Here is a 13,221-nt window from a genome sequence, read left to right as displayed (position 1 = left end):
ACCACTAGGCTATTCCTCCTCCCCATTTACAAGGGCTTGACCTCAAACTCTGTGGCTTTCTATCCAGGCCTTACGTCCCTACAAGGACTTGACCTCTGTGTGCCTGACCGTCCACTGTCCAGGCCTTATGTCCCTACAAGGGCTTGACCTCAAACGCTGTGCCTGTCTGTCCTGGCCTTATGTCCTTACAAGGTCCTGACCTCTGTGCCTGTCAGTCCACTGTCCAGACCTTATGTCCTTACAAGGGCCTGACCTCTGTGCCTGTCAGTCCACTGTCCAGGCCTTATGTCCTTACAAGGGCCTGACCTCTGTGCCTGTCAGTCCACTTTCCAGGCCTTATGTCCCTACAACGGCTTGACCTCTGTGCCTGTCCGTCCACTGTCCAGGCCTTATGTCCCTACAAGGGCCTGACCTCAGACGCTGTGCCTGTCTGTCCAGGCCTTATGTCCCTACAAGGGCCTGACCTCTGTGCCTGTCCGTCCACTGTCCAGGCCTTACATCCCTACAAGGGCCTGAGCTCTAACGCTGTGCCTGTCTGTCCAGTTTGGAGCTTGGATATTTCATATGCTCAATAGTTTTCATGACCTTCATAATATGGGCCATTTTCCCTAGATGTTTCTTAGGTGCCAACATTAATGTTTCTAGTGCTATAGAAAACTGGTGGTAGTTGTACTCTAGTTAATCTCTGTGTTCCCATAGTTTACAGAAGCACTGTAGGGTACAAAGTCAACATAGGTTGATATTGTAGATTTGGACTTGAGTAGCAGTTTTCTTATTTCTCAGAGCTCTTCAAGTTCCTTTGTCATCAGCTGAAGTGCATAAGTACACTGAATAGCTTCTGGGTATTCACTAGACACCAATGGAACCGCCACGCTCTAGGGGCCAACCCATTCTAGGGAGCCCTTTCCTGCGCAAAGGAAAGGGTACTCTCCCTGGGTGTAGCCAGCATATCTCTTAACACCCGTTGACCCATGTTGAACCGCTGTTCACATGGAAACCTCCTCCACGTCGACTCACCACGCTTGAAGGCTCGTGCTCCATTCTAGGGGCCAACAATCCATTCTAGGGAGCCCTTTCCTGAGCAAAGGAAAGGGTACTCTCCCTGGGTATAGCCAGCATATCTCTTAACACCCGCTGACCTATGTTGAACCGCTGTTCACATGGAAACCTCCTCCGCCCCGGCCTTCATAATTCTCGTTTGTATATCTGCTACGTCCACCAGATTTTAAGACCAGCGAGAACTCACTAGACGCCAACGGAAACACCACACTCTAGGGGTGAACCCATTCTTGGGAGCTCTTTCCTGCGCAAAGGAAAGGGAACTCTCCCCGGGGCCAGCCTGTCTTGCCCCTATCTAAACCACAGGGACCTGACTACCTCAGCTCTGCCAGCCTGTCTTGCCCCTATCAACTTTCTGCCACTCTGCCTTGCTGTCATACACCAGATGACTCACTCTACTCCTTGTGGTGTTCTTGCCACTATCATGGTTCCTCAGTGTGTTGGTGCTAGTCTTTCTGCTGCTTTGTCCCTTTATCGGCGCCTTGTATTTTTTTCTGACACTCTTTCTGCTTGCTATGTTCCCCCTTCATTGTGCTGTAGGATGTTGATGCCACTTGTCTTGCCACTTTGCCTGTTGTGCTGCCTTCGAGGTTCATGCAACTGTTATCTGTGCTCTCTTTTGAAGCTGTGGTGTGTTTTTGACACTCTTGCTGCTGCTTTGCACCTCTGTTAAAGCACACTTGCCAATCCTGGTATCCCTTTGCCCCTTTACAGTGCCTTAGGCTATTCATGCCATTTTGATGCCACTTTGCCACAGTCTAAGTACCTTGGAGCTCTTTTCTCGTTCTGATTAATTGCATCAGAAGCATGGGATCTTCTTAGTGTTTGGGTAATTGCCAGGTTCTTGTGGCCTGGTTTGGCCTCTGTTGGTCTGACCCAGCATGGCAATTTCTTATGTTCTTGTTCTTATGATGATTGCTCCCCAGAAGTTTCATCAGAATTGATGATAAAACTCCAATTCTGCAGCCAAAAATAGGCTGCAAATACTTCCCCCATTGACTTTAATGGGAAAATGAATGAAACTAATCAACTAATTGGTTTTTCCCCCTCTGAAACTAATGCAACGAATTTGGGTCCCTGCGAAACGAAAACAGAATCGAAACAAATTTTTTCCTTCTGCACATCCCTACTTCTTACTGCTGATATGTATATTTTCTTAAAAGGAGATACTTTTCCCTTCCTCTTAAGCTTCATCCTTTGGTTTCAGAGGATCTTCCTTCTGTATTTGGGAAGTTTAAAAAAAAAAAAAAAAAAAAAAAGCTTGAGTGTTTTTCATGTTTATAGTGTGTGTTTAGTGCTTCGCTTATGGGAATACTGGCTTTCTTTGAGCTGTACCACATCTAAGTAGTAGTGATGACATCACAGAGAAAACTGTGTGCTGTCACTCCATCCCTTGGCAGATGGAAATAACCCATTTGTCTGGACTGGTGTAGTGGAATTTGAAGAGAGGAAATTAACAAGAAAAAAAAATTCTCCATATAAATATAACTTAAGAAGCAGAGAATGATCTCGGGGAACCGAGGTGTGATCCTTAAGGAAAGAGTGTTCCTTCCAAATAAGTATTCAGATATAAGAAGTAAACTACATTAGGGCAATAAAAAAAGGAAATTTATGAATAAGACCAAAAGATAGTGCCATGGAGCAAAGAAACCGGTAGCGTGATACTATAAACAATTTGGATAGCTCTGTTGGATATGCAAAATGTCCATGCCTCTCTTCCTGCCACTCAGTTGATTTCAGAATTTGTGGGTATTATAGTCGGCCATGTATTTATTTATTTTTTTGTCTTTCTTTAGCAAATGGAAAGAATATTGAAGAAAGCATCAAAAACGCACAAGCAAAGAGTTGAGGTAAGGATGACCTATTTCTTGTTGTTCAGTTTATTGATCAGACAGCTCTTTACAAGGGATCACGAGGATGAGTCCACAGTGGTCAATTCATTATCTACCCAATATGTGTGTTCAAAGCACTGACAGGTAAAGTTAATTTTTGTCATTATTGGTACCAGAGTGCATGTTGTATAGTCTCACTCCTAATGGCTAATGTCCAATCATGTGATGGTGCTATTTTTCACATTAATTTTGTGAACTCTTTCTTTGAATGTTCCCATTTGTATCCCTGCTTTTCTCCAACATATTTAATAATATCATCATAAAATAATTTTAAAATAAAATATAAACCCTTTCCCCCAACTCATCAAAGGATAAGGTAAATCATCCAATTGAAAATCCCCCCACACAGTATAGACAAAATTCAGTGCATTTTAAATCACTCACCCTCCCAAAGGAGCCAAAGGCCTTTGGTTCTCCTGTTGAGGGGCAACCTGCCAGCAGCAACCCATCTGTTGGTGGTAGGCTTGGCAGAAAGGCTAGGACTTTTGTGGGTATATGCATCTATTTTCTAAAATTTGCCTGGTGTAAGTGGTTGACTATCAGGAGAAATTCAACCTGCTTTATTTATTTTTATTTATTTTTTGTGCTGGGAGGCGGAGACAGGATTTGGGTTATATCCTTTGGAGACTTGCTCTTGTGCGTAATCTTTGGTACACCAATGATTATTAATGCATGGAGAATATGTTTAATTTGAGAATTCAAGGTGTCCCAGATACCCAATGATCATCTCTCAGACTTTGCTTATTTGGTGAACCTGGTTTAGCACTAAATTGTTTTTTGCCTTACAGATGACTAAAAATTAGCACTTGCATGCATAAATACATGCTGTTTTCAAAACTGCAACTTACATAAATAAATCGGGGTCCGTGACTAACTTTGGGCATGTAAGAAAGGGGCATGCCAGGGGTGTTCTGTGGTGGGGCCAACATTTACGCAAATAAGTTGATATTTTAAAACCTGCCAAATTGACATGTGCACATATTTACTTTTCTTCAATATGTGGTGTAAGTGATCATAAATATTGTTAAAGTGAAAAAATGACTGGGTAGAGGGTTTGGGTGCAATGGAGAGAGCCAGGAGGGTCTACACTGGGCGAACTGGTAGACTAAATGGTAAAACTAGTTATTTCATTGCCATGTGCATGTTATAAAATACCCTGATTTACATGTGTAACACGCGCATATCCTTTCTGCGCTAGTTATTAAAGATGTGAATCATGTGCCCGATCGTCTTAACGATCGGGTTCGGCTAGAGGGGGAAAAAATCTGATCGTGGGTGATGTGAATCGGAATTGGTTCCGATTCACATCGTTATTTTTTTTGTAGTGAGGCCCGACCCTTTAAAACTAACCCCTTACCTTCCCCCACCCTCCCGAACCCCCCCAAAACTTTTTACGATTACCTGGTGGTCCAGTGGGGGTGCGGGGACCGATCTCCCGCTCTCGGGCCATCGGCGCTATTTTGGCTGCCACTCAAAAATGGCGCCGATGGCCTGATAAAAAAAAAAAACCCACCGACCCTTTAAAAACGACCCCTTAGCTTCCCCCACCCTCCCGAGCCCCCCAAAACATACCTGGTGGTCTAGTGGTGGAGCGATCTCCCGTTCTCAGGCCGTCGGCTGCCACTCATAAAGATGGCGCCGATGGCCCTTTGCCCTTACCATATGACAGGGTATCCGTGCCATTGGCCGGCTCCTGTCACATGGCAGGAGCACTGGATGGCCGGCGCCATCTTTAAAGATGGCGCCAGCCAGCCAGTGCTCCTACCATGTGACAGGGGCCGGCCAATGGCACAGATACCCTGTCATATGGTAAGGGCAAAGGGCCATCGGCGCCATCTTTATGAGTGGCAGCCGACGGCCTGAGAATGGGAGATCGCTCCCGGGACCACCACTAGACCACCAGGTATGTTTTGGGGGGATCGGGAGGGTGGGGGAAGCTAAGGGGTCGTTTTTAAAGGGTTGGGTGGGGTTTGTTTTTTTATCGGGCCATCGGCGCCATTTTTGAGTGGCAGCCAAAATGGCGCCGATGGACCGAGAGCGGGAGATCGGTCCCCGCGCCCCCACTGGACCACCAGGTACTCGTAAAAAGTTTTGGGGGGTTCGGGAGGGTTGGGGAAGGTAAGGGATTCGTTTTATAGGGTCGGGGTGGGTTTAGGGGTTTTTTTGGTGTGCCGGTTTTCTCCGCCCTCCCCCGATTTACGATTTTTCACGATAAATCGGGGGAATTTCTATTGTATCGCGACTCTTAACGATTTTTGACAATTTAAAATATATCTGACGATTGTTTTAAATCATCAAAAAACGATTCACATCCCTACTAGTTATAAAATATATTAGCAACTTTGTGTGAGCTCACATACACCTGTAAATATGTGGATGGGAACAGTTTTGAAAGTTTTCCTCTTTGTGAGCTTTGAGCTATAACTTCCAAACTGAAGGGGCGAATTTGTCAATGGATTTCACTGTACTGTGTTGACCTGTCTTAGAAAATATGATTATTTTGTGCTTGCAGTAATCTTAGAAGCAAGCTGCTTTCCTATTTTTGTGGTGGTACATTTTAAGAATGATATAAAAATAAAGAGCCATGTCCAAAACTAATGCTGTTTCCAAAATACCAGCCTCCCCATACCAAGTGATGCATGCTCATTTACACTTTTACCTCAAATTATTTACTGTAAGTTGAAATTTGCCTGCAGGAAGAATCCATGAATCACTGCTGACTGCTTTAATTTCAAACTGCATTTTACTTTTGTTATACTTATGTGGGTTCCTTTCTTATTTTTCTCTCTTCCTTAGGACTTTAACAGACATTTGGATACACTGACAGAACATTATGACATTCCCAAAGTCAGCTGGACGAAATAATTGATAGCAAGAGGTTCTTGCTATGTAAACACCGCTGTCTTCTACCTTATATTTTTGTTGTTTTGGAATTTTTAAAAATGTGTTATTTGTAGCGTTTTGTCACTGCAGATCAGGTTTTTTACCATATGATATAAAACAAAATAGAGAGAACTGGTGATTACTTGCTTTAAGTTCTTAAGGAGGAAGGGGCATTTGAGGTGTTTGAATGCATGATGTGTTTATGCTGCACTTGTGTTGGAGTGCATCCAGTCTGGGCTTGTAGGTACAGTGGCTGGGTCTCTGCTGATTAAGAGCAATGGTCCATGTGAGCCAAAAATGTTCCAGCTAACATCAGCTGTTTTGCTATGGCCGTCCAGAATTATACGCTTCAGATGTAGTGTAATAAAAATGGATATTCAAAAACATTTAAAGCAGGTTTTATTTAAGCAATTTTTTTCATTTGTTTCTTACCCCCCTCCAGCACTGGCTGGAACCACTGCAGTGCTTCTACTGGTCTCAAACAGGATACAATCTATGATTTTATTTTTCTTACACTTCTAGAATTACATATTGTACTACAGTATAATAAAGCATTACACTTAAAAGAAATCTTTTTTTTTAATATCTGTGTCTACGTCAGTGTTGAAACTGTTCATAAAAAGGGAACTGGGGGTATGATGGGAGGAATTTGCACGTTTTCACTTCTGCTTATATAGTGCCCTGGTATCAGCATTTTAAGCATGCAGCTTGTAGTAATGCTACCCAGAAGTCTAACACCCAGGCAGCTGCACAATGGATTGGGGGGAGGGGGGGAGGGCAGTCTTTGCTTCTTGCAAAGTAGCAGGAGCCTGCTGTCTATGGCAGAACTTAATTCTGTCGCAAGCAGGAGCCTAAGGGAGGATAAGGATATATTTCCTAGTTCTGGTAAAAGCTATGGAGTTCCAATGAAGGAATGAAGTGGGCTACAACAGGAGGCAGGCTCTCGCATCTCTTTTGCTCACTTGGGACCCCAATGTAATAACAGAAATGCAAAGAGCTGGGGATTATGAACACAGACTAAACTGATAGCCTAGAGGCCAAGTCATTAAAGAAGGCAAAATGTCATAATCTGATGTAAACAAAGGCATGGTTGTAGTCATCTACCAAGATAGATTATGAAAAATGTGTTGTCCATCAAATATTTGTTGCGTTGGGTTTATTATTTTATTATTCACTGTTCTTAAGTGCAGAAAAAATGTAATGAACATAACATTTTATGGACATTAATATTTTTATATGATCTATCTTGGTAAATGATTACAACCATGCTTGTGCTCACATCAGATTATGGTATTTTGCCTTCTTTAGTCACCTGACAGTCTGCTTTATGATACCAATATTTTGTGATTCATTTTGAGGGGTTAGGTAGTGTTGGGCTTGTTTTGTATTTAAGGCAAAATAGTAGTATAAACAAATATAATACTGTAAAAAAAACTTAAACTTTAGTGCATGTTTTCTGTACTTGTATGCTAAAAAGGTTAACGCTTAAAGCAGTAAGCTAATGTTCCTTTTTGTCCAAGCCAGAAGGTGCCGCACGCATGTTATAAAATACAGTATCCGCATATACACATGCACCCGATTTTTTTTTTTTAAATCAGCGCACTCATGTGCGGGTGGGTCGGGACTCACACGGGAGGGGGGGATCGATTTTAGAAACCAATGCGCAGCGCCGCAATAGGGCCTTCCCCTGTTCATAAGAACATAAGAAAATGCCATACTGGGTCAAACCAAGGGTCCATCAAGCCCAGCATCCTGTTTCCAACAGTGGCCAATCCAGGCCATAAGAACCTGGCAAGTACCCAAAAACTAAGTCTATTCCATGTTACCATTGCTAATGGCAGTGGCTATTCTCTACGTGAACTTAATAGCAGGTAATGGACTTCTCCTCCAAGAACTTATCCATACCTTTTTTGAACCCAACTGCACTAACCACATCCTCTGGCAACAAATTCCAGAGTTTAATTGTGCATTGAGTAAAAAAGAACTTTCTCCGATTAGTTTTAAATGTGCCCCATGCTAATTTCATGGAGTGCCCCCTAGTCTTTCTACTATCTGAAAGAGTAAATAAGATTCACATCTACCTGTTCTAGACCTCTCATAATTTTAAACATAGAAACATAGAAATGACGGCAGAAGAAGACCAAACTGCCCATCCAGTCTGCCCAGCAAGCTTCACACGTTTTTTTCTCTCATACTTATCTGTTTCTCTTAGCTCTTGGTTCTATTTCCCTTCCACCCCCACCATTGAAATATCTAGCTTGATTAGTTAGGGGTAGTAGGGGTAGTAACCGCCGCAATAAGCAAGCTACACCCATGCTTATTTGTTTTACCCAGACTATGTTATACAGTCCTTATTGGTTGTTTTTCTTCTCCCCTGCTGTTGAAGCAGGGAGCTATGCTGGAAATGCGTGATGTATCAGTCTTCTCCCATGCCGTTGAAGCAGAGAGCCATGCTGGATATGCATCGAAAGTGAAGTATCGGACACAATTGGTTTGGGGTAGTAACCGCCGTAACAAGCCAGCTACTCCCCGCTTTGTGAGTGCGAACCCTTTTTTCTTCTCCCCTGCCGTTGAAGCAGAGAACTATGCTGTATATGCATTGAAGGTGAAGCATCAGGCTTATTTGGTTTGGGGTAGTAACCGCCGTAACAAGCCAGCTACTCCCCTCTTTGTGAGTGTAAATCCATTTTTCCACATTTCCTCTTGCTGTTGAAGCTTAGAGCGATGTTGGAGTCACAGTAAGCATGTGTATGTTTATTGAATAAGGGTATTGTCTCCAGGCAGTAGCTGTCATTCTGGCGAGTCACCCACTCTTCATTGGTGGCCTCTTGACTTTATGGATCCACAGTGTTTATCCCACGCCCCTTTGAAGTCCTTCACAGTTCTGGTCTTCACCACATCCTCCGGAAGGGCATTCCAGGCGTCCACCACCCTCTCCGTGAAGAAATACTTCCTGACATTGGTTCTGAATCTTCCTCCCTGGAGCTTCAAATCGTGACCCCTGGTTCTGCTGATTTCTTTCCTACGGAACAGGTTTGTCGTTGTCTTTGGATCATTAAAACCTTTCAAGTATCTGAAAGTCTGTATCATATCACCTCTGCTCCTCCTTTCCTCCAGGGTGTACATATTTAGATTCTTCAATCTCTCTTCGTACGTCATGCGATGAAGATCCTCCACCTTTTTGGTCGCCCTTCTCTGTACCGCCTCCATCTTGTCTTTGTCTTTTTGTAGATACGGTCTCCAGAACTGAACACAGCACTCCAGGTGAGGCCCCACCAAGGACCTGCACAAGGGAATAACCACCTCCCCTTTCTTACTCGATACTCCTCTCTCTATGCAGCCCAGCATTCCTCTGGCCTTTGCCATCGCCCTGTCGCATTGTTTCGCAGACTTCATATCATTAGACACTATCACCCCAAGGTCCCTCTCTTGCTCCGTGCACATCAGCCCCTCCCCCCCCCATCGAATACAGTTCATTCGGATTTCCACTCCCCATATGCATGACTTTGCACTTCTTGGCATTGAATCTGAGCTGCCATATCTTCGAACACTCTTCCAGTTTCCTTAGATCCCGTCTCATTCTCTCCACTCCTTCCGGCGTGTCCACTCTGTTGCTGATCTTCGTGTCATCCGCAAAAAGACAAACCTTACCTTCTATCCCGTCCGCAATGTCGCTCACAAAGATTTTGAACAGGACCGGTCCCAACACCGATCCTTGCGGTACACCACTTAAAACCGCTCTCTCTTCAGAGAAGGCTCCACTTACCATCACACATTGTCTTCTGTCCGTCAGCCAATCTGCAATCCAGGTCACCACCTCGGCCCTCACTCCCAAGCTTCTCGTTTTATTCACCAGTCTCCTGTGCGGAACCGTATCAAAAGCTTTGCTGAAATCCAAGTATATGATATCAAGCGCTCTTCCTCGGCCCTTGGTTACCCAGTCAAAAAAGTTAATCAGATTTGTCTGACAGGATCTTCCCCTGGTGAATCCATGTTGCCTCTGGTCCATCAATTCTCCGGACTGTAGATAGTTCACTATTCTCTCTTTCAGCAGTGACTCCATTACTTTTCCCACCACCGAAGTGAGGCTAACCGGTCTGTAGTTGCCAGCCTCCTCCCTGTTCCCACTCTTGTGAAGCGGGACCACCACCGCTCTTCTCCAATCACTCGGCACCACTCCCGTTTCTAGGGATCTATTGAACAGGTCACACAGCGGAGCTGCCAGAACATCTCTGAGCTCCCTCAATATCCTTGGATGAATCCCATCAGGCCCCATGGCTTTGTCCACTTTCAGGTTCTTTAGCTCTTCCCACACATTTTCTACTGTAAAAGGATTTTCATCCATTCCACTTCCCTCCAGTTTCTTGTTGTGTAGAGATGGTCCTTCTCCAGGGTCTTCTTTAGTGAACACAGAGCTGAAGTATTCGTTTAATATGTCTGCCATTTCTTCGTCTCTCTCCACACATTGATCATTACCATCTTTCAATTTCACTATACCACTTTGGACCTTTCTCTTTTCGCTGATGTATCTGAAAAATGTTTTGTCACCATTTTTTATCTCCTTGGCAATCCTCTCTTCTGCTTGCCTTTTTGCAAACTTGATTAATTTCTTTGTCTCCCTCAGTTGATACAAATATTCTTCTTTGTGCTCCTTCCTTTGGGATCTCTTATATTTCTTGAATGCTATTCTTTTAGCTTTAATTTTGTCAGCCACCTCCTTTGAGAACCAGATAGGTTTCAATTTTCTTTTGCTTTTCTTTACATTTCTAACATATAGAGCAGTTGCCTTGGTGATTGCTCCTTTTAGATTGGTCCACTGCTGATCCACATCTCTCTCGTTCTCCCATCCATTTAGTTCTTCCTCTAGGTACTTCCCCATTTCCTCAAAGTCTGTGTTTTTGAACTGTAAAACTCGGGTCTTTGTGGTTCTTTTCCCTATTCTTTTAGTGATATTAAACCATACCGTTTGATGATCACTGCTGCTGAGGTGGGCGCCCACCTGGACATCGGAGACATTATCTCCATTAGTGAGCACTAAGTCGAGAATAGTTCCTTCTCTTGTGGGTTCCAACACCATTTGTTTGAACAAAGATACTTGCATGGCATCCACTATCGCTCCGCTATTTTTAGTTTCTGCAGATGGGATTTTCCAGTCTACATCTGGCATATTAAAGTCACCCACGATCACCACTTCTCCCTTCCTGCCTATCTTATGGATGTCTTCAATCAGATCTCTGTCCAGCTCTTCCTTTTGGTTTGGAGGCCTGTAAACCACTCCAATATAAATGGACGCTCCGCCATCTTTTTTTAGGTTGGCCCATAGTGCTTCTTCCTTACCCCAACTTCCTTGCAGCTCAGATGCTTGGATGTTGTTTCTGACATAAAGAGCCACACCTCCCCCTTTTCTATCCTCTCTGTCCTTCCTTAACAAGTTGTAGCCTGGTATTGTTGTATCCCATTCATGAGATTCTGTGAACCATGTTTCTGTGATAGCAACAATGTCCAATTCTGCGTCAGCCATTAGGGCCTGCAGATCTGGGATTTTATTTCCCAAACTATGAGCATTTGTGGTCATAGCCTTCCAGGTACTCTCTTTAAGGTTATTGCTTTTCCTGGACTCCTTATAAGATATTAGTTGAGATTTGCTATTCACTTCACTCTCTCTTTTTGTAGTTGTGCCACTGTTGACAGAGTTATTCATCTGAATTAGATTTTTCTTTTGCTTATGGATCTTGAAATTCTGCATGCATTGTATTTTCTCTCTCTTTGCTGGTAACACTTCAATGCTTTTCTCAAGAACTTCTTCAGTTTTTAATATAGAGAAGGCTTGTTGTTCTTTTTGCATTTGGTACATTGTGTGTCTCCTCATCACAGGTCTAATTCTACCAGAGCCCACTGTAATCCTGGATTGTAAAGAATTTCTTAATGACCTGTTTGAGTGGGGGGGTGTACCTGTTGGCTGCCCATCTGTCAAGAATGGGTGACTGTGGGTCCTACCTGAGCCTAAACATCTCTATCATATCCCCCCTCAGACCGTCTCTTTCTCCAAGGCTGAAAAGTCCTAACCTCTTTAATCTTTCCTCATAGGGGAGCTGTTCCATTCCCCTTATCATTTTGGTAGCCCTTCTCTGTACCTTCTCCATCGCAATTATATCTTTTTTGAGATGCGGCGACCAGAATTGTACACAGTATTCAAGGTGCGGTCTTACCATGGAGCGATACAGAGGCATTATGACATTTTCCGTTTTATTCACCATTCCATTTCTAATAATTCCCAACATTGTTTGCTTTTTTGACTGCCGCAGCACACTGAACCGATGATTTTTAATGTTATCCACTATGACGCCTAGATCTCTTTCTTGGGTTGTAGCACCTAATATGGAACCCAACATTGTATAATTATAGCATGGGTTATTTTTCCCTATATGCATCACCTTGCAGTTATCCACATTAAATTTCATCTGCCATTTAGATGCCCAATTTTCCAGTCTCACAAGGTCTTCCTGCAATTTATCACATCTGCTTGTTATTTAACTACTCTGAACAATTTTGTGTCATCTGCAAATCTGATTATCTCACTCGTCATATTTCTTTCCAGATTATTTATAAATATATTGAAAAGTAAGGGTCCTAATACAGATCCATGAGGCACTCCACTGTCCGCTCCCTTCCACTGAGAAAATTGTCCATTTAATCCTACTCTCTGTTTCCTGTCTTTTAGCCAGTTTACAATCCACGAAATGACATTGCCACCTATCCCATGACTTTTTACTTTTCCTAGAAGCCTCTCATGAGGAACTTTGTCAAACGCCTTCTGAAAATCCAAGTATACTACATCTACCGGTTCACCTTTATCCACATGTTCCTGCCCAGTCTGCTCCAATTAAGGAGTGGACTGGGGATTCCTTCCTCCCATTTCCCCTCCCCTCTCCTCCCTGACGCCTAAACAAGCTCTATCCCCAATTTTTATTTTTTTTACCTTACTGCTCCTTTGGAACAGAAGTAAACTCTGCCCACTGGCCTGCTGCCAGTGCACGATTCCCAAGGACAGTGTCTAATGGTGCTGGCCCGCCCAGACCCTGCCCCTGGCACACCCCTTTTCTTTGGCCCAGCACTTCTTTGTGTAGTGGGGGTTATGTGCGGGCTGGGCCCTTTTTAAAATGTGCTCAGTGCGCACAGGGCCCGGCCACACACATAACCCCCAGATTTTACACTTGCGGGCCTTTTAAAATCTACTTGAAAGTGTGGTATAGCAGGGAAGGCATCAGTAATCCTCAGCCTTAAGAAGATGTTAATGCAGAGAAAGTCTGCATTAGACTCTAGATCAACACCGATTTTTTTCCCCCTAAAGTCCAGGACTGAGTAAGGGGTAACAAATGGATGACAG

At 43.6% G+C, this 13,221-nt stretch overlaps 1 protein-coding gene across 1 annotated transcript in view; it reads left to right on the top strand.

Annotated features, from left to right (window-relative positions):
• Positions 1–6,404, top strand: part of FAM32A (family with sequence similarity 32 member A) — a 67,843-nt gene extending 61,439 nt beyond the window's left edge. Inside the window, exons 3-4 of the mRNA XM_029614492.1 lie at positions 2,856–2,909; positions 5,748–6,404. Coding sequence (XP_029470352.1) covers positions 2,856–2,909; positions 5,748–5,816 — 123 coding nt within the window. The 3' untranslated portion in view covers positions 5,817–6,404. The remainder of the gene's footprint in view (positions 1–2,855; positions 2,910–5,747) is intronic.
• The last annotated feature ends 6,817 nt before the right edge of the window (positions 6,405–13,221 follow it).

This window comes from Rhinatrema bivittatum, chromosome 8, assembly GCF_901001135.1.
Source record: "Rhinatrema bivittatum chromosome 8, aRhiBiv1.1, whole genome shotgun sequence".
NCBI classification, from domain to species: domain Eukaryota; kingdom Metazoa; phylum Chordata; class Amphibia; order Gymnophiona; family Rhinatrematidae; genus Rhinatrema; species Rhinatrema bivittatum.
The sequence above is the reverse complement of the archived record's forward strand: the minus strand, read 5'-3'. Positions and strand labels throughout refer to the sequence as shown.